Source organism: Chiroxiphia lanceolata, chromosome 1 (genome assembly GCF_009829145.1).
Source record: "Chiroxiphia lanceolata isolate bChiLan1 chromosome 1, bChiLan1.pri, whole genome shotgun sequence".
Taxonomy (NCBI): Eukaryota; Metazoa; Chordata; class Aves; order Passeriformes; family Pipridae; genus Chiroxiphia; species Chiroxiphia lanceolata.
The window spans coordinates 44,400,901-44,421,711 of record NC_045637.1 but is presented as its reverse complement, the minus strand read 5'-3'; the positions used below and the strand labels follow the sequence as shown (position 1 = coordinate 44,421,711).

Here is a 20,811-nt window from a genome sequence, read left to right as displayed (position 1 = left end):
CCTTTTTTTGCTTTCTTTTTAAACTAGCTTTCAGTATGCCTGGGCTTTGTCCCTCTTCGGCTCTGTTGATTTGACTGAACTAGCAGTATTTGTAAGCTTCCTGACCTATTTCTCACATGCACTGTCTGCAAAATTAATCTCTCTTACAGACTAACTTGCTCAGTTTACAATCAATGTATTTTTGCTCTGACCTTAGCTAATTTGATCTTCCAATGTTGCGTAAGTAAATTCAGTTTTCACCTTATCCTTACAGAAGAGCCATTAATAGATGTAGAATCTTTGTAAACATTCTTACACACTCCATAGTTCATGGCATTCACAGACTTTAGAGTGCCTGTTCCCTTGTAGCATTGCTTCTTGTGTTTGCTCTTATCTTTACCCAGGCAGTTTATCATGGTTCTGTCAGTTGTAGTTCACTTCCATCCATTTTTGTTCTCTTTCTACTTCCTCATGTTCGTTCATTTTTCCTCTCTCTGACTTTCTTCAAAATACAAAAATTTTATTCTGCAGCCATTTATCTAAGATCAGCTGATGCATGTGCCAGAAATCCGCAGTCTTTTTGTTTGTTGCCTCAAGACTGCAAGGGTTATATTCTTTTGTCTCAATATGATATTTCTTTTATCATTTTTGAGAGTTATATTTCAAGATAGTACTACCAGCTCACTGAATCAAAGCTTTAATTTGAAGTAGACATTCTCTAAATTTTGTTGCTGATTTAATCCTTCCCTTTTTTTTTTCTGTTTTGTTTTGTTTTGAGGGTTTTCTCTCAAATACTGCTTATAACAGCATTAGAATATCAGCATCCATATATCTTTGAGTAGGTGTCTGGGTTTTTTTTATTGGATGACTGAGTGCCCTTACTCTATCAGTTGAATCCTGTCCTTAGCACTTTCACTGAAGGCTGCTTACTGCTGTCCTCACATTTTTGCGGTGATTTGCAAACTTTAGGTGTCTTCTCTAAGGAAGAAGGCAGATCAGCTGTTTATTTTGCAATTTGAGATTACCTTAAACATGCTGATCTTGAGACTTCTTCTTTAGAAAGCCTTTTTCTTCACTGCAGTGTCTTCTTCAACATAGTAGTATTTCCAATACTGAAAAAAACTATTAAGATTCAGTACATCTTCTGATGGCCTTAATCCTGCTTTATCTTATTATTCTTACAATTCTTTATCTTCAGTATGTTACTAGAATGTGTGTTTTCGTGTAGTGTCCGTGTGACAGTCGCATTCACCTTTATCCTGTCCTTCATTCCTTTGCTGATTTTCAATCCCTAAAGATAACTATCAGGCAATATCTTTTCATGATATAAGCCAGCTAGAGAAAATAGGCTACTGATTCAGTTTTTAGTAATGCAGTGGATTCATTTTCTTTTCTCATTTTCCTGAGATAACTTTTGCCTCCTTAACACAAGGAGTTTTAGGAGAAGGTACTCACCTAAACCTAGATAAACTTAACTTTACTCACCTAAACTTATAACCTTAACTTAGACTATATGGGGAATCTATAGGCTATAGAGAAGAAAGAAACATCTTCTGAAATACATTCAATATGGGAAAGGTGAACTTGCTGCTCTGAATTTCTCTCTAGAGGATTATTCCTCAGCATATTCATGGCATAGGAAGACGGTTCATGTTAAGTTACTAGTAACAGGCAATACTAATAATTACTGTGATAGTGCTTTTGGGATGCCAATTCCAGGCTGAGTTTGGGGATTTTGTGTTTACAGCTGTCACTGTAATACATCTGTTCAGTATTTTTAAAATGTGCAACTGGAGATTTTGGTATTTCACCTGTTTATTCTGTACTTTCATATGCACAGGCCTTTGTGATCTCTCTATCCTCTAGCTGCACCTGAACAAGCCATCTTGCTTCCATAACTTCTGAATGTCTCTTATGCTTGCTTATTTCCATTTTTCTTTACTTTTTGATTAAAATGATAACAGGGATCTGTTTATTAGATTAGAAGATCTTAAGACCGTGAAATTTCTTTTAAGGCTTCCAACCAAGCTTTTGTGTATTTCGTGTTACTGTGGAATTGCTGAGGCATAAAGTCTGCTTGGAAAATCTTACTGAAAATGCTGAACGCTTGTACTCCCACTGGCCTTAGAAGGAAATGAGGATGCCAGAACACATACATTTTTTAAAGTAACCATTTTTTCAGCTCTTGTCTTTAGATTTGTTTTGGTTTTTTGTTGAATTTGTAATTCTGCTGAAGTAATAAAACTTTTTAAACTAATATTTTCAGGACCAAAGGTAAGAAAGTATACTAGGAATGGTTCCTTTGCAGTTCATACCTGAAAATGAATGCACAGATTATAAATATGTGTCTTTTTAGCTTCTTGAGAATGCTAAACTTCTATTATATTGCTGGCTGTGTTGACCCTAAAAGCAGGTGTAGGAAGGAAAAAGGGGTTTCCTTTAGAACTGTTACTGCTAGAAGAAGATACAGTGGTGCATTTACTCTGAAATGCATGTTGTATTAGTGTTGCACTGCTGTGCTGGTATTAAAGAAAAACAACAAAACAAAACCCAAACACAGGAATTTAAGCAGAGTATAAGTAGTGGTGAATCTGTGTAGCTTGCTTTTTTGTTTTCATTTTGTTTGCTTATTTTAAAAATATTCATATTTTTTAACACTTGTAAGAAAATCTGGTTATTTAGGTTTGCAAAATATATAAAACCATATGTAAATTAGTCAGCCACCACTTAAGCAAACTGTTTAAACTAGAAAATATGTCTTTTTATAAACAAGAGATGTGGGTGGGAAAGGTGATCCTATACTTTTATCCTGTCTGTGCTGAAAATACTTCTCTTTATTTGTGCGTTTTTATTTAGATTGGGAATGTCAAGAGGGGAATCAATGAAACTCACTGCAGTGCAGAACGATGAAGATGAAAGCAGTTCTTTGTGTGGATCTTCTGGCACACCTGGTCCTTCTAAGCAAGGAACCTTTGAGGATCAAGAGGAGAAAGGTGCTAAAATTCCACCTGTGCCAGAGAGAGATTATAGTCCTTCTCTTGGTAGTATGGAACAGGTTCCTGTTAAGGATTTAACGGCAGACTCTGAGGATATACTGATACCTGAAGAGTCAATCATTCAGGAGGAAATTGCTGAAGAGGTCGAGACAAGTATTTGTGAGTGCCAAGAGGAGAACCATAAACCAGAACATGAGTTTTCTGAGGAGTCTGTAAGTCCAACTGGCACAAATGAGGAAACAGAAGCAGTAAAGCTTGCAGACAGCACTGAGTCCTGTGTCATGATGAATGATGTAACTGATACTGTATCTCACATTGAAATTAAAGTGGAGTTGAAGTCAGAATGCCCTCAGGAAGAGATGTCAGTTGTGATAGATCAGCTGGAGGATTGCATATCACCAGCACAATCAGTTTCACCCACAAACTCTGCCAGCGGTACAGCAGAGAAGGTTTCTGAGTCTGCAAAAGAACTAATTGTGCCAGAAATGCAAAATGCTGCTCTGGAAGCCTCCTTGTTCACTGGTGGAGGCATTGCAGTGGATATGGAGCTTCATAGTGACCCTGAGGAACAGTTGTCTGAGAATGCTTGTATTTCTGAAACTTCCTTTTCCTCTGGAAGTCCAGAAGTTTGTGTTGCCTCTCCTGGAGGAGACACTCAGTCGACTTCAGAGGAACCCTGTACTCCGGCATCTCTTGAAACAGCTTGTTCGTCTGAAGGGTCCAGTACTGAAAACATTGAAGGTGATATTCAGCAAAAGGCCAGTGATGAAAATTTGCACACACCTTTAATGTCGGAAATCTCTCCAATGTCCACCTCACCTGTCACTTCTGAAGCATCTCTGATGTCAAATTTACCTTTAACATCAGAGGCATCACCAGCTTCTAATTTACCTTTAACATCAGAAACATCTCCAATGTCTGATTTGCCTTTAACATCAGAAACATCTTCAGTATCTTCTGTTCTTCTAACTTCTGAAACATTTGTGACAAATAGTTTGCCTCTTCCATCAGAGACATCTCCAGTTTCCAGTACCCCAAGCAATGAAAGACTTACTCTGCAACAAAGGCAATCACCATGTTTGTTGGAAGACTCCCTTCCCACTTTGAAAGAGGAAAGCTCTGCCGTTACCAAGGTGGTTCAAGAAGAGAAACTTGTTCAACCAAAGCAACATCAGAGTGCTCCTGAAAATATGAAAGTTTGTCCATTAGCAATTATACCTGATACTTTAGTACTGGAAGATCCCCAAAGCAAAAATCTCGGCCATCAGCCATGTAAGTCACATTCTGAAATTGAGAAATCCTACATTGCATCCATCCCAGAACACACGCCTCCAGAGGTGATCAAAAATAAAAATCACAGTGTTCAGCAAAGAGGTGACAAGAAAGGTACACTCTTGCCTTCAGAGGTATCTGTCTTATCAGAGGGATCAGTTGGCAAAAATATCGAATTGCTTCCATCAAAGCCACATGATAAACTATATACCTCATCTCTAGAGAAAACTGCATTCCCTGAAGTGTGCAGAAATAAATCTCACAAGCTAACAGGCAGTGCCCAAAGTCGCCTAGAGAGTTTGCATTCTTCCAAGTCATTAGAACCCACAAAATCACCAGAAGCAAGGAGTGAAAGTAGAGACCCAGAGATCCCAAAGAGGAAAACAGCAGAACAGCACAGTTTTGGAATCTGCAAAGAGAAGAGAGCTAGAATAGATGATGATCAACCTAACCGTAGCGCTTCATCAACGAGTCCGTCTGATAAAGAACAGCCACCTAGAGAGGAACCCCGAGTTCCACCCCTTAAGGTAAAGTAATGAAAAAAACAGCGTACTTGGGAAATAAAGGGTTATTATCTCCCTCCTAACTGCATGCAGACACAGTGAATGGTGTATTTTTTAAGGAGGTATAAGGACTGTTAATACTAATGGTTTTACTTTACTATTACCTTTCTACCATGCCAAATTACTTCTGATACAAATGTATCTGTAGCTGTTCAGTTGGGGTCTTTGTTACAAAATTGATTTTCTGTGCAAGAAAGTTTTCCAGGATCTATGGCTTAATCTAATTCAAGAGCTTCCCATCATTCACATGGCGCTCCTTGTTTTTCTAATTGCCCAACTGTATTATCTGCTTGTTCCGCTGTGGATGTCTTCTTCTGCAAGCATGAATAATAAATGTTACTTTTACCAATACTTTTAAAAACAACCAGCACCTTAATCCAGCAAGAGAACCTGAATTCAGAGTAGTCGAAGATCCCTTTGCAAGCCCAGGGATTGGGGTAGGCTGAAATATAAGATTTTCCTGTAGAATTAACTGGAAACAGAGACCTAACTATCAGGGGGAAGTGGGTGATCTGTGTATAGGTGTCTCTGTTAATGACAAAGCAAAAGGTAAAAAAAAAAAAAACAAACCAAAAAAACCCCAACAAACACTTTGATGTGTAACATTCTGCTGTATAAGAAAGCATATTACAGTTAAAAGTGTTTTTTTCCTAACAGAAATTAAATCTATAGATTTAATTACATACAGGCTCAGTGTTTTGACCCTTTCAATTTGGTACATGATGACATCAGCCAAGGTTAAGATCCAGTTTCCTGAAGTTAAGCCTCTGACTTTGCAATACTAGTTCCTGATTATTCAGAAATGACCTTTTCTGCATTTATTTTTAACTGCTGCAGTCATTGAACATTGTTAATATGGCCGGGAGGGCAAATAGGCTAACTGTTTTAATCACTAGTGCAGAAGCATATTTCATATAATTTATTTTTATGAGCAGTGATGAAATTGGAAGTTAGCCCCGCTCTGAGTTTAGTGATATTCTTTCATATTTGGAAGGTATCTATCTAACCTAATAATTTCTAAGAATTCTCTAAGCACAAAGGAAAATAGATCACTAGGGAATAAAAAAAGGTCATGACTATAATAATAATAAAAATAATCGAGCATTTAGAGCTCTAGCAGTTTTGGCAGTGCAAAGTGGAAACTAAAAAGAGTTGCTGCTGAAACAGAAAGCAAAATGTTTTGAAGAATTTTGAACAATCAATTCTAGTATGTTTTTTGTGTAACAAATATTTGGCTCTTGTGTCATCTCACCAACAAACCCCTATGCTTTTCACTAAAAGAGGAGAAAGAACCCCAGTTCTCCTAAGTCATTCTGCTATATGGCTGTCACTTCCCATCATATCTCATGACTACTTTTTCTACAAATACTGCCTAGTTTTCTTCTCAGTTCCTTTCAGAAGGTAAGCCACAGCATTAACCGCTAAGTCCAATTGCTGCGGACAGCAAGTAAGCATATGTCCATTTTAAGAAATTAATTTTTTTTTTGCCAACCTTTTATTCTGAGAGTGTATGAGTTACAAAGTGGTCCCAAGACTCTTAATCTCTAATCCTGAAAACAGATGTGACTAATAGGAAACATCCTAATAAGTCCAGTGATTTTACAGGTTATTATTTTGCTTAAACTGCTCAGTATTTAAAATTTTAATATTTTGGGTTTAATGTTGATATGGTTTGAAGCTGGCTCCCTGCCAAGTCTCCAAACCTTACCACCAGAAGCCCCCCCCCCCCCCCCCAAACCTCAGGGAGAAAAGGGAGAGAAAAAAAAACCAACCAACTAAGAAAACCTGACACGAGAGAGAGACAGCTAAAGTGATATATATAAATATATTTACACTTATGTTACAATTGAAATATATACACAATTTAAAAATATATAGAATTTCACAAGGGAAGGGGAAGGGGGAAGGGAAAGGGAACAAAACCAAAATAATATATATATATATATATATATATATATATATATATATATATATATATCCCAATCAGTAGCCCGAGATCTAGTAACTAAGAGTTAGCAAAGAAAATATCCCACCACTCTCCTTGGGACAACCGAGAGTCGCTCCGGTACGATCGCCGGCAACCTCCGCCTCCCAAGGTCGACAAGGCCCTACCAGGCTTCGCTCCCCAACACGGCAGACTCAACAGCAGGGAACCTGCACCTCCAAGCCGCCGGAAGGAAAGAGAGCGAAGGCCTCTCCTCCTTTCTTCTTATAATCTGGCTTACGTAAAAATCATAGGGAATACTGGGTAAATCTGGACCCTTCCTTGGTTACAAACTGGTCACCAAGGAAGGCCTAGCCCAAACCACCACAAATGTTTATAGGTTTGAGGATTTCGTTTTTGAAGTGGAGTAGTGTAGGAGTTATCCCAGGGATGTACTAAAGCGAGTCTCTTAAAATTGCAAGTGAGGAAGGGAAAGGTGTATCCTTTAGTGACTCACTTCTATAGCACTGCTCTAAAGTCCTCTGGGATGGAATTTGGAAGACAGGCTCAGTGGAGACACCGCTACATCCTGTCTGAAGGCAAGATTTGTTGTGTGGTGTATGTAAGCAAAACACAGCCTATTCCTAGTATCCTAATCATTGGAGACCAAGGAGAAAAGCACTATACATGGTCATTATTTTTTCAGACATTTGCAGGAAGTGCTTAGTCGTTGGCTCTTTTCCAGTACCACTACGCAAGGCTTGTTGACCTTCTCAGTTAGGTGCACTACGTATAAAACAGGTCTGACAAATTGTATCAGATAAGCATCGTGTTGTTAGCGTGTTCAATCTTTCTTCCTGTCAGAAGGATCAATATGAGAAGGCTAATACAGGTGTCAGTTATTCATGCTGTAGGATGATAGAATATCGAAGCATAAATATAATCAATTTTTAGCATTTTTCTGTCAAGCTGCACCAAACAGTAATTCCCTTCATTACCTTTCTCTGACCCTTTAAAAGACAACTGTTTGTTTTAGTGAATCAATGATCTCATTAAAATTACTGGGTTTTTTTTTTCTTCCTTTAGATTCAGCTTTCAAAAGTTGGACCACCTTTTATCATCAAGAGCCAACCTGTTTCTAAACCAGAACCTCGAGTTTCCCCAAGTACATCGGTCAGCAGTGGGAGGAACACTGGGGCTAGGACTCTGGCAGATATCAAAGCAAGAGCTCAGCAAGCAAGAGCCCAAAGAGAAGCTGCAGCTGCAGCAGCCGTGGCAGCAGCTGCAAGCATAGTCTCTGGAGCAATGGGGACCCCATGCGAAGGTGGAAAGACAAGAACACTGGCACACATCAAGGAGCAAACAAAGGCCAAGCTATTTGCAAAGCATCAAGCCAGAGCTCATTTACTCCAGACTAATAAAGAATCAAAGTCACAATTCAGCTCAAAGGAAAGTACCTCATCTCTGGAGATACCAATGTCTACTGACACAAAGATTGAAGGTTCTACTGGTGTCATTATAGTGAATCCTAACTGCAGGTCCCCTAGCAACAAGTCTGCTCATCACCGTGAGACCACCACTTTATTGCAGCAGTCCCTTAACACAGCTACGTTACCAGAAACTGCTACTGAGATATCTCTGCACAGTTCTGATGAAAATATACCTGTGCCACAATTATGTGAGAAAATTATTTCATCTACCTCTACTGAAAGTAACAGTGTGCCAGTGCTTTATAATAAAAGTTCGGTCTCTGTGTGTGTTTGCAGCACTGCTATGTCTGGAGCAATTAAAGAACTTTCTTTTGCAAGTTCTGTTGATAAATCCTCTGTGTTAATGTCTGTTGACAGCGCAAACACAGCAGTTTCAGCTTGTAATATAAATATGCTGAAAACCATCCAAGGGGCTGATACTCCATGCATAGCTGTTGGACCAAAATGTATTGATAATAATAATGTCCCAGTCTCCATAGACAACACAGTCTTACCAAATGCCATCGATGACAAAAGGTTGCCGCTACCAAGTAGCAGTGTGAATAACACAGTCTCCAGTCATTATGCCACTGTGCCAGCTTCATCTATTGCAAATAATTTGCCAAACCATCTCTCTGGTAGTTCTGTACTGATTCCCCCGGTGGGGACTACCAGCAGGTTTCCTTCTGATAAGATAGCCATAACTGGGTGTAACGAGCAGAGCACTGTCTCCATTCACACTACCGTCAGGTCAGCTTTAAGTTGCAGTGAGGCCCTTGCAGTAGCAGATTCAGTTGCAAGGCCACCCATTTCCATGTTTGCTGGTAACATGGTGACAATAAGCTCTTATGATAATGCTACTAAACTGAATGCTGATCTCATAGAAAAAAGTTCTGGAGCACGAAACCGGATGGATCTCCCTGGTAAATCTCAGCCAGTGAGTTTTACGCAAACTGCCATGAATAGGTCTATACCTTGCAAAGTCATTGTTGACCACACCACAAATCAGAATTCCAGTCTGTCGCTTTCTTCTTCTATTGAAAACACAGAAAACAGCATTGACCTGCAGAGCAGACCTGTAAGGACAGAAGCTGCCTTACAAAGTATAGCCTGTCCTCAGGTGTCTGTCATAAGTAGGCCTGAAGTGGTCCCTAATGAAAACCTTGAACACAGTTCCAGCTTTATCGCCATTACAGCAAAGCAAGACAGCAAGAACTTGCAGGCAGGTTGTTCAAGTCTTCGAGAAGTGCCTCTTGCTCCTCAAGATAAATTAATTGAGGTGGTTACTCCCAGCCAAGGTTTTGCTGAGCAATTAAGAGGTCCTTCAGCACTGAAAAATGAAGCAAATGCTGCCTGTACCAATCAATACAATGCCAACAACAGAATTTGTTGGCGTGATGAAGAGGCAATGAATACAGACCAGCCAGTGGTCAGCCATCTTTCCTCTGGTAAGCATAAGGAATATGCAGACCAAAACTGCTTGAAAAATGTCAAAACTGAACCTTCCAGTTACACACAAATGTCAGAACTGCAATCCAGGAGTCTTTTGACGAGCATTGCTGTTCCTGTTAAATCAGAAACTAATGAGTCTGACAAATGCTTCAGGATGGACACCGAGGATTTTACAGGACCTGAAATGCGTGCCCAGACTGCAGAAATAAACTCGAGTGCACAGCCACCTCAAACATCCAAGACATCCATTGCAGACTCCATGGAAGACTCCCTCTCCCTGACAACAGAAACCCTAAAGAGAGTTACGAGTGCCGGGGGCTCTAGCTGTCGCTTGTCGTCAGTGGAGGCCAACAATCCCTTAGTGACACAGTTACTGCAAGGCAATCTGCCTTTAGAGAAAGTGCTGCCGCAGCCCAGATCAGGAGCCAAACTAGAAATTAATAGGCTTCCACTGCCTTTGCAAACTACCTCAGTATGTAAAACAGCAGTGTCCGAGAGAAATATTGTTGAACATGCTTCCAACTCTCCTAATCCAGATGGTAAAGGATTTCCAGCAGGCAGCATAGCCCCGCTACAAATCAGAAAGCGTGAAAACCATCCGAAAAAGAGGATGGCCAGGACTATAGGGGAACATGCTCAAATTAAATGTGAGCCTGGGAAGGTGTCAATGGACACAGATGTTAAAGTGGCTCCCTGTGTAATTAATTCCAGCATGAATCAGCTAGGCCACGGACAGCCATTTAAGCAGGAGTGGCTGAACAAACACGCCATTCAGAGCCGAATTGCTCACAGTCCAGAGATCAAGCAGCAGAAGAGGCCGTTGCCTTCATGCAGTTTCCAGCAGAGCTTATTTCACATTGATAAAAATGGCAGCTTTCACGCAGAAGCTAGTACCTCACATAGACAGCATTTTTACCAAATGTCCATGGCTGCAAGAGGCCCCATTCCTACGGCAGCTTTGTTGCAAACTACTTCAAAAGGCCCACCTGGCTGCAACACATTTGCTTTTAGCAGACACCTTGAACAGAAGGGCTTGGGAGACGTGAATATTTCTACAGCAGCTCACCAGCTGAGGCTAGGAAGTGTATTTTCCCCTAATATTCAGATTAAGGAAGGTGATGACATTGCCAGTGCCTCTCAAACTCTCCAGAGTAAAACATTAGTGCATCCCCCTGCTCCCCCTCCACCCCTACCACCTCCTCCCCCTCCTCACCCAAATGCAGAAGTCCCCTCTGATCAAAAACAACCGACAGTTACTATGGAAACCACTAAAAGACTTAGTTGGCCTCAGCCAGCAAGCATCTGTAGCAATATAAAATCTGAACCTATTTCTTTTGAGGAAGGTTTAAGCAGCAGCTGCGAACTGGGCATGAAACAAGCTTCCTATGATCAGAACGAAGTGAAAGAACAGTTAAAAGCATTTGCATTAAAAAATGCAGATTTCTCTTCCTATTTACTTTCTGAGCCACAGAAGCCTTTTACCCAACTTGCTGCTCAGAAAATACAAGTGCAGCACCCACAGCAGCAGCAGCAGCAGCTCTGTGGAAATTATCCTACAATACACTTCGGTAGCACAAGCTTCAAAAGGGCAGCATCTGCAATTGAGAAATCGATTGGGATTTTAGGAAGTGGCTCAAACACTGCCACAGGCCTGTCTAACCAGAACGCGCAGATCCCGGTTCAGAAATTTGCTGACAGCAGCAATGCCGATGAACTGGAACTGAAATGCTCTTGCAGGCTGAAAGCCATGATCGTGTGCAAAGGCTGCGGAGCCTTCTGTCATGATGACTGCATAGGGCCTTCCAAACTGTGTGTAGCTTGTCTAGTTGTGCGGTAGGAGCTGAATCAAAGATGCAGTATCCCTTATCAACGCGGGAGAGCAGGACAAAGGAACGGAGAAATTGAAACAGCTTAGGCCACTAATGGTTTGCAATTAGTGGATTGATTTTTTTTTTTTTTAAATTTTTTTTGTTTGTTTTCTTCTATGTGGTGCTTTCAGAATTTAGTTGTTTCTACCTGAGTGCCATTTTCTGGGAAGAAGAGGAAACCTGTAGAAGTAGTTAAAAAAAAGATAGCCTTGTAACTGAAGCTTCTATGAGCTCTTGCTGTGCTAAAAAAAAAAAAAAAAAAAAAAAAAGAGAAAAAAGAAAAAGGCATTAATGCATGTCATTTGTAGCTTCTATTTATTTGCACAAAGTGCAGCACATTTTTTTCTCCACTTTTTGATAGTTGATACAAGCTGCAGGTTAAAGATCAGTGGAAGAATAGCACTGTAAGAAGTGGAGTAACTATGCAGAATGAATAACACACTGAATAGCAACTGTTTTGAGGGGGTAGTGGCAAGGTGCGGGGTATCGGTCATCGTAGCTTCAAAGTCAGTTTGCAGTTTTTCTGCTGATAAGATTGTTTTCTTCAATTGACTTTCATTATAGTCACTTCACGTAACAAAAAAAATTTAAAAGAGGAATTTAGATTTTTAGAGGAGTTTCTTTATGTGCCTGCCAAGGACTGTGGAACTCAAATCTTACTCATCATCTCTTGTTGTTGATTCCTTGAGAAAGATTTGTATATGCAATGGGTTAGTGGGACCAACACTGGAATCACGTGGGCTTCGGTAGAGTCTGGAGAAAGTAATTTCTCTCCTGGAGATTATAAACCTGTTTTCTCTTCCTGTTTCCCACTCAAATGGTCTTTATTTGTATTTCTCTGTCTAATCTGTTCACTAGGTTTATCAGTCCCAAATATATATATATATATATGTGTGTGTATATATATATATATATATATGAGATCAGACTTATGTAATTGGTTATTGAGGTTTTAGCCTTTCTGTGGCCTAAAAATGATGGATACTTCTGATTAATAACAAGGAAGGACTTTAATTGCATGTTGGTTGAATGTTACAATGTCAGTTCTTTTTCCTCTTATGTGAGTTACTCTATTTAAATAACATCTCAGAGTTTTGCCATTTAAAGTAATTCTTAGAATTATTTACAACACTGACTTTTTTTTTTCTCAAAGGTATTCAGACCCTTTTAGAAAATTGGAAGCAAAATGTATTTTTAAAAGGGATACTGCATCTTTAAAGTAACTTTCAGTATTTATCCAGTACTGTATTTACATTCAGGACTATAGCTGCATTCCAGATGCGCTAGCCACCATAACAGCAGAGAAGAAAAATGGTGATTTTGGGGCCCTATTCACTTAAAAGGAAAATATTATAAAGGGATAAAGCACATGCAGTTGCTGGGAAGATGAAAACACCTTGGGTTTGTTTTAATTTCACTTCAAGAACACAAAACGTGGAGTGCAAGTCATCCATCTGCCAAGATGTGGTTGGGTCTGCCCAAATGTCAGCATCAGAGATAAATGGGTTTTTTTGCCATTACAGTAGAACCTCACTAATCTGAAGACCTTAGGGCCTGCTCACAAAAACTGATTTTCCTTCCGTGGTTTTAAGAAAGCAGTGTAGTAAGAATGTGTGAGATGTAATGCTGCTTGGATTTCATCATGCATTTACTGTTGCATTCTGAAGTATTGATGTGAATGGTAGAACTGCATTTAGGAAATGAAAATTATCCTACATTTTACACTACCCTTTTTTATCTGATTATTACATCCTTACTCATCAGCTGTAACCAGTCTCTTTGGCACATGTGCATATTAGTGAGGTTCTACTGAATGGAGGAACCATATTTATTTTCTTGTGGGACCATTTTCACAAACATGATAAATGCTGTTTATTGTCTTAAAAGTGAGCTGGAATATCTACAACATACATTCCTGTCATAGGAAGCTCTATGGTGCACCTTGATGTTCTCTTTTATTGTAATTAGCAACATATCAATATTATTTTTGACACTGTGTAGTACAAAGGCCATTTGTAATAACTAACAAATTTGTTGCTGATACAATAATATATTTTTTCTATACAAAAGTGCTCCTTAATATGACATGTGAACTAAGGAATGGCTTCTCAGCACTTTCAGGTCTTCTGGTAGGAAAATAAACCAGCCAAGCAAAAACCTAAAGTAACCGTATGAAAATTAGTCCAGCTGCTGGCAAAACAGCAACTGGGAAATACTCATGACTAAGCATGAGTATAGTCAGTTAATACATATCAAATTCATATATGAGGAGCCTTTGTATCAGAATTGTATTGCATTGTATTTATACTTGGTAGAGGTAGGATACTTCTATTTAAAAAAAAAAAAGAGCAACCAGTCTTAGACTTCTATTTACCTATGTTTATATAAGCCTGCTGGGAATCCTTATTTCTAGCTCAGGTTTTCCTGTCCACAGCACATAAGTCAATATTTGTTTGTATTTGCATCTTGAAGTAGTTCTTGTATTGACTGACATAATACAGAAATAAATTGCGGCCACAAAATAGTTTTATTTTGTTCAAAGGGTAAGAGTGTGACTAATATGGTAGGTGAGTCATTCACGTCATATTGTCATTTTTGTATCAGGATTGCAACTTGCATGTGTGAGGTCATGATAAAATGTTATTTAAAATGGCATTGGACTGGATGGTGCTATGTTATATTACTCAACCAACCAAACTCTGCCATAGTGCAGTTCTACTCTTTTCATTCTTGAGTCATTGGAGTTGCACCAGGAATAAATTTAGCCAGTTAGTCAGCAACAGTGGTAACATTTTCTTACAGATTAGGTTTAAGGTATTATAATACTCAAAAGCAAACACAGTGATATGGAAGCCTGACTGAATCCTAGTGTGACTGAAAACCTTACTTGGATTCTAGTATCACACAAATGCATAGGGGAGAGTGACCCTAGGTCTTCAATAAGAACCCAATCACATTTAGAGGCTTATTTTAAATGACTTCTTGAGGATTTTTTGTTTAATTGTTCAGGTTTCAAGCCTGATGTCATGTTTTCTAATGGCCATGCAGTTTGCACCGTGGGGTTTTAATAGTTTATGCACTGAAAAGTGGTGAAAGAATTACTTAAGAACACACTGCTCTATGTTTGTGTGTACATACATGTGTCCCAGTGTCCATCATGTATAATTTACCTTTTTTTTTAAGTTCCAAAATTTTTCCCCCACTCCTACCCCTGGAGCAGCACTTTTGGGTGAGAGGGAGAAACACTTTTTTCTTTCCTCCCTCTTTATTGTTTTAATTGCATACCTGTGAGATATGCAGATGTTAGGGCATTTGCAGTGAGTGTGTGTCTGTTTTTCTGTTCTGAAATAATTTTTCAAGCAGAAACTCCCTTTGAAATAATGTTAAAAAATAAGTAAGAAATTACGAACTGGATGCTCCCTCTTTGCATTTTATTTATCTGTTGAGATCTAGTACATGAAATAGCATTTAAAAGACATAAATAAAGGTTGAGCCATAAAGTGAAAGGTATATTCTCTGTGCTATAGACTTTCTTCTTGAGGGTGGTGCATGTTGTCAGGGTAAGCTACAGAACGTGCAGATGGTTTTTCAGGGCCCTGCAATTCCTTGCACAGTTTTTAAGCTGGTGCATATGGTGCTTTATAATGCAATTTCTGAAGTAAAATTACCTTATGCTGCACCCCCTTCCCCTTATGAACACACGCACAATTTCAGAATCGTTATTGTAGCCTCTGGTTTAGCAGTTTCTCCAAGGTGTGGTGAAGTACCAGGATAAACACTCAAGATGAGCTGAGAAGTGTCACAGAAAGGGATCATTTTAGCTGACACACCTGAAGGACCCTGTTCTGAACACTGAATGGCTTCTGCAGTCTCCTGGCAGCAGTGCAGCAGTTCATCTGCTGTGGCTCTGCAGAACACTGAGTGGGAGGCAATGAAATATTCAGTGGATTTATCATGGACCTGTGTAGCTAAATGTTTCTGAATCTATGAAATCCTGTTGTCTTCGGTCATCATGCTTTGTCACTGTAAAACCAACAAAAAGTTAAAAAAAGCATTTTTTAGTCTAATTTAAGGAGCTGCTTCTTTTATAGCACATAATATTTCGCTTTGTACTATATTTGATAGTTAAAGAATAATTTAGTCCGTAGAATAACTTTGTTGTATTTGTACTGTTCATGAATGTTACAAGAAAAGTGCTTTACTTTGTTGCCATAATTCTCTTGTACTGCTGTAAAATATTTTTTCTGCTTTACAGAAACTTAACTCGATTCACATTTTCAGTACAGGGTTTTTTGTGTGTATGTATTTTTTTTGTCAGTATTCTGAATGTTTACATCTGTTCAACATTAGCCATTCTATGCCTTTATAGGGCAGTATTACTCCTGCAGTATAACAGCAATGTGAAATCCACTCATACCTAACATGCATGAGAAATACAGATTTCTTGGGGAGATCCCTAATGTGCATAGATATTTTTTCTATCCGCATTCAATGAAGTAAGTACCCTCCTTCAGTCCTCTACCAAAGAAAATATTATTCCCACAGGACATGCTTGGAAAGTGGTTCTCTGAGTCTTCAGAAGGGGGTGTAGTTGGTTTCAGCAAGATTGCTACAGTTTAATGCTGTTATGCTTTGCTTTGTTACCCCACCAGATGTGACTGGGTGAAACAAGCATTTTAGCAATTTTTTTATTTCCAGACAGTGTTTTGTTTAGAATTCAGGGATCATGCTTTCTTTAATGGTGCTGTTTGGTTTTTTTGGTTTTTTTAAGAAAACAACCTTTTGTTGCCTACAGAAATGACCATTCACAAAACCATAAATTAAATGAAATAATTTGTCTTCATAACTTTTCTCCCTTTCCTTTCCCCCTTCCCTATCCCTTGAAAATAACAACTTGGGCTTCAATATTAAAATATTCTGGAAAAAAAATAAAGAGATAAAATAATATTTGTCATTTGTTTATTTATTTTATGTTCAGTGCCTTAGGCAGAAGATCCTGCTTGTGCACATCCATTGTATGTACAGGTTGATGAACTAGAAATGTGCGAGAAAAATCAGCCCTTTGTAAAGGATTTTTCAGTTATGATGATGTAAGACATAGTTTGAATGACTTCTGATGTAATTCAAGTATTAATCTTATACTAGTAAAATAAAACTAGGTGTTGTATATTAAGTTGTTGTAAGTAGAATAGTTTGTGTATGAAAGTGATTATATTGCTTTGTATAGTTAATGCTGGGTGTAATTTGGTACTTTGTCTGCAACCCCAACCAGAATGCACTTAACAGCAACCATTCCAGCATACACCCCTCTTATTTGTCATCCCCACAGCAGAAGAAATTAAATGTCAATGGTACGTGAAAGGTAACCAGTCCAAGTTATATTCCTCAAAGCAGTTATCTTTTCAGGTCTGGAAGGCCTTCCTAAAATGGAAATTCAGTAGCCATTATATTAAAAAAAAAAGTCAATATTTTCATCCTGTTACTCTTAAAATTAAGAGAGCTTTGAGTACTGTGGTACAGGGGGAGCAACAAACAGCTTTTTCACAGGCTTGCTCAGAAATATCAGAACTAAACACTATCTTTTGTCCAGCCTCCTGTCACTTTTATTTCAGATGTGATACCATCTGAGGGTCTTGTTAGCAGCAGATGACAGTCCTGTTGGCCAAAATCTGTCCAAATGCAGAAAGAAGACAGTACCAACCTCTGTAGTTTATAATCCAGTGACCTTTTTTTCATATCGAATACCCACCTGGCAAATTCAACTTAGTTTGTTCTGCTTAGAATTTTAGAATTCTTTATTATTTTTTTTTTTTTGCATGAGCCTGTGCTGAAGCAGGGACCAGCTCTGGCTCTGACAGTAACAGCTTCTATTATTATTATTATTATTATTATTTTATTGTTCATCTAAGCAACGTCATACAAATCAATTCATTAAATCTTTACTAGCTAAATACTCACTTTTGTCCTTTCCCTTCTTTTTACTTTTTAAAACCTGTGAAATGTTTTTACACGTTTTTATTGGATCCTGAAAAATAAGTATTCAGTTTTTCTGTGGTGTTTGCTAAGGACCTTGTAAGTATTAATAAGTTAAGCCTTGTGATTGCTTTTGGGTCTGTGTTTTGTCTCTCCCTGGGTCAGCCCAGCTTTATCCTGGCAGTTCAGCCAGCAGATGGCATCAGGAGAAAACATGCTGCTATGCTCTCCCTATTCCTGTCCCTCAGCAGGAGCACACGGCACAGAGAAAGGCAGCCACGAATACTGTAGGTTTCTGGGTTTGTCTTCCTTCTCTGGGGAGGTTTAGCTGTAGTGAAAAAAGCCTTCCTTCCTCCCCAGTCCTGGAACTTGGCTTGCAGTAGACATGATGCCCTGAAGCTCACATCATCCTTTCCTGTGCTTGGCATTGTCTGAGTTGTGCAGTCTGGAACTGAAGTATTGATACACTGGAAAAAATTCCTCCCCAGGCCAGAGCCAGAGCTTTTTCTTTTTTTGTCTCCTGCAGTTTCCTTTGTTACCCATGGATGAAGACAGACGGCGACAAAGCTCTTTGTATCGAGGTGCTTCACAGATATATATGAAGGTAGTACCACTGCTTGGTGTGCAGAGGATGTGCTGTTATCAAGCCTGACCTTTTTTGGATGACAGGACTTGCAGTGCAAGGACCACCAAATTGTGATCATAGAATGGTTTAGGTTGCAAGGGATAAAGACCATCCAGTTCCAACTCCCCTGCCATGGGCAGGGACACCTTCCACTAGAACAGGTTGCTTGCAGCCCCATCCAGCCTGGCCTTGAAAATTTCCAGGGGTGGGGCATCTGCAGCTTCTCTGAGCAACCTGTTCTGGTGCCTCACCACCTTCAGTCAAGGAGTTTTTTACTAACATCTAGTGTAAACCAGCCCTCTTTCAGTTTTAAAACCTTGGAGTACCACCACCTTGGAGACAGCTTTCCATGACAAGGAACATAGACAGTCACAGACACTGATACCTGCTGGTATCTGCTCGTGGAGGCAGAGGACATTATTAGTATGGTGGGTTTTTTGTCAAAACTGAGCTAGACATAGAAATAAAGTCACATTTTGAGATGATTCAGACACCTGGACATTGGCAAATCCATAGCAGGCACTGATGAGAGAAGTTTGTTATATCTCTTTTAAATGACAGCCATTTACTTTAAAGTACTGAAGGTTCATGCTTGCAGCCTGGGAGGTGCCTATTGATTCACCACCAGTGATGAAATCGACAGTTGTTTCACATATTCATGGGGGAAAAATACCTGGACTGTACTTTTTGGAAGTGGATGATTTGGAAGAGGATTATCTTGGATAAATGTGAGTTTCTGTGTACAGGTCACCTTTCTATAGCCCTTCTCCTCTGTGTCCTTTGTCCCAGTCTTGTAGAGCTTAATTCAGCCATCAGGGTCTTATCTCCATGTCTTTCCAACAAAAAGCTAAGAGCTTTCTTCCAGTATCTTTGAGCATCTTCCTGTATGCATCTACCACCAGAGCAGAGAATAGTTAAATATCCCACATAGGAAAAACACATCCGAAAATAAGCTGGTTATGTTGGATAATTGACTTATATTAATAAGAAATCATGCTATAGTGAGTGAATAAATGTTGATATCACCATAAAGGAGAAGGTTACTAGGGTGGGTTTTTTAACATATTGGTCCTTGCTGTAGTCTTATTTGCTTCTGATTCTTTCCCAACTGATGAGATCTGTTCAGCAAATCACATTTTCATGCCCCTTGATTGTGAATTTTCAGCCTCACACCCATTGTACAGAATCTTTGCTACTGCTGTATGCATTTCTGGCATTTAAAGTAGCAAATCTGGGCAATGGTGGAGAGACTTGTACGCAGTGCCTCACCCTTTACTCTTTGCTTCTGCATTCTGCAGAGAAGGATGGAGTCTCTAGGGAAAATAATAGAATTAACTGTGAAAATGCAATAATCATAATATGTGTTCCTTGACTTCCTTTAGGTTATTGAGTGGAAAAGTCCATGCCTCAGTTTTTTTAGTGACTGTGAGCAGGAGCTGACCCATACAAGTTAGAATAGACCATAGACCTGGGTTCCATCCAGGAGTGAACATTCACAGTTCAAAAAGTCCAAAGTGTCCTCAGAATATTAGGAAAACAGAATGAACAAAGATAGAATCATTGAACTGTTAAGGTTGGAAAAGGTTGGAAGAGATCTCTAAGATTTTCAAATCCAACTGTCAACTGCAAAGAAGCATGGATAAAGAGGTAGCATGAGACTGGAGAAAAAGAAGCTTAGTTACATTTATGGAACAAGCGATCCTGCCAATTGTTTTAAATTTTCAGTATCTATAGAATTGCAAACATCTTTTACAGCTCTAAACTGGGAGAGAAATAGAAATATTTAAGGAAAAACAGGTCCATGGTTAGTTGATAGCATAAAATTACAAAAAATTCGAGGATAGTTTCTTAAAAATTGCATTTGAAGGTATTTTTCTGGTTATAAATTTAAAAGTTGCTGTGTGCTCAACATTTTTCAAATTAAGGGTCTTTGTTTTGATTTCCTAAAATAGGAATTTCAAAACCTTACTTTAGTTTCCTGATTATAAAATTCCTTGCTTACATTGCCACACAAATCTGATTTACGTTCTTCGCTGTGTGGGAAAGCCCAAAAAGTAATCTAGAAAAATATTTGGTGTCACCTGTTGCAATTAAGTATTCTGGGTGGGGGGAAATCTGCATTTCTTTTTTTAGTTCCTTCAAAATTAAATGAAAGGGCAGGGAAAATAGCCATGTGATTCAAGGGAATTTATTTAGAGTGTTATTGGATTTAAAGCACAGACCTTCATTCTGCATCTTCTAAATTTTCAGAGAAATAAAATCAAGACCTTTATGAAGTGTGTAGGTGATAGTAAAGAGAAATGATATGTACAGTGGTGCCAGTGGTACTTGAATATTGAATTAAAAAGGATTTATAGACACTTGGGCGGAAAATGAAGTAACACTGGGGAGGAATAGAAAGAAATACATGTGAGGTGTCAGTCACAAGGAGTTCTTCTCTCTGGCATCTAATGATTGTGACATGTTTATGAAATAAAAAGATTATATTTAAGGACTACTGGAGCAGAGCAAAGCATTAAGAAAGTAGGCTATGTAGTACATTTAAATTAGGATTAAATATTAGATAATTTCTTCTGCTGCAAAAAGAAGGCTGATTTTATTCATATAATTTAGAACCTGAAAAATAGGATTGCCAGAAATCTGAAGGCCGACTTTTCTGTGCTGTTCCTCAGTAGTCTCACATTGCTGGT

General features: G+C 38.8%; 1 protein-coding gene across 6 annotated transcripts in view; it reads left to right on the top strand.

Moving 5' to 3' along the window:
* ASXL3 (ASXL transcriptional regulator 3) overlaps positions 1 to 16,696 on the top strand; it is a 130,672-nt gene extending 113,976 nt beyond the window's left edge. For all 6 annotated transcript variants that reach the window (XM_032697664.1, XM_032697709.1, XM_032697675.1 and 3 more), the window contains 2 exons: positions 2,836 to 4,774; positions 7,821 to 16,696. In XM_032697664.1, coding sequence (XP_032553555.1) covers positions 2,836 to 4,774; positions 7,821 to 11,492 — 5,611 coding nt within the window. In that variant the 3' untranslated portion in view covers positions 11,493 to 16,696. The remainder of the gene's footprint in view (positions 1 to 2,835; positions 4,775 to 7,820) is intronic.
* Positions 16,697 to 20,811: the final 4,115 nt, after the last annotated feature.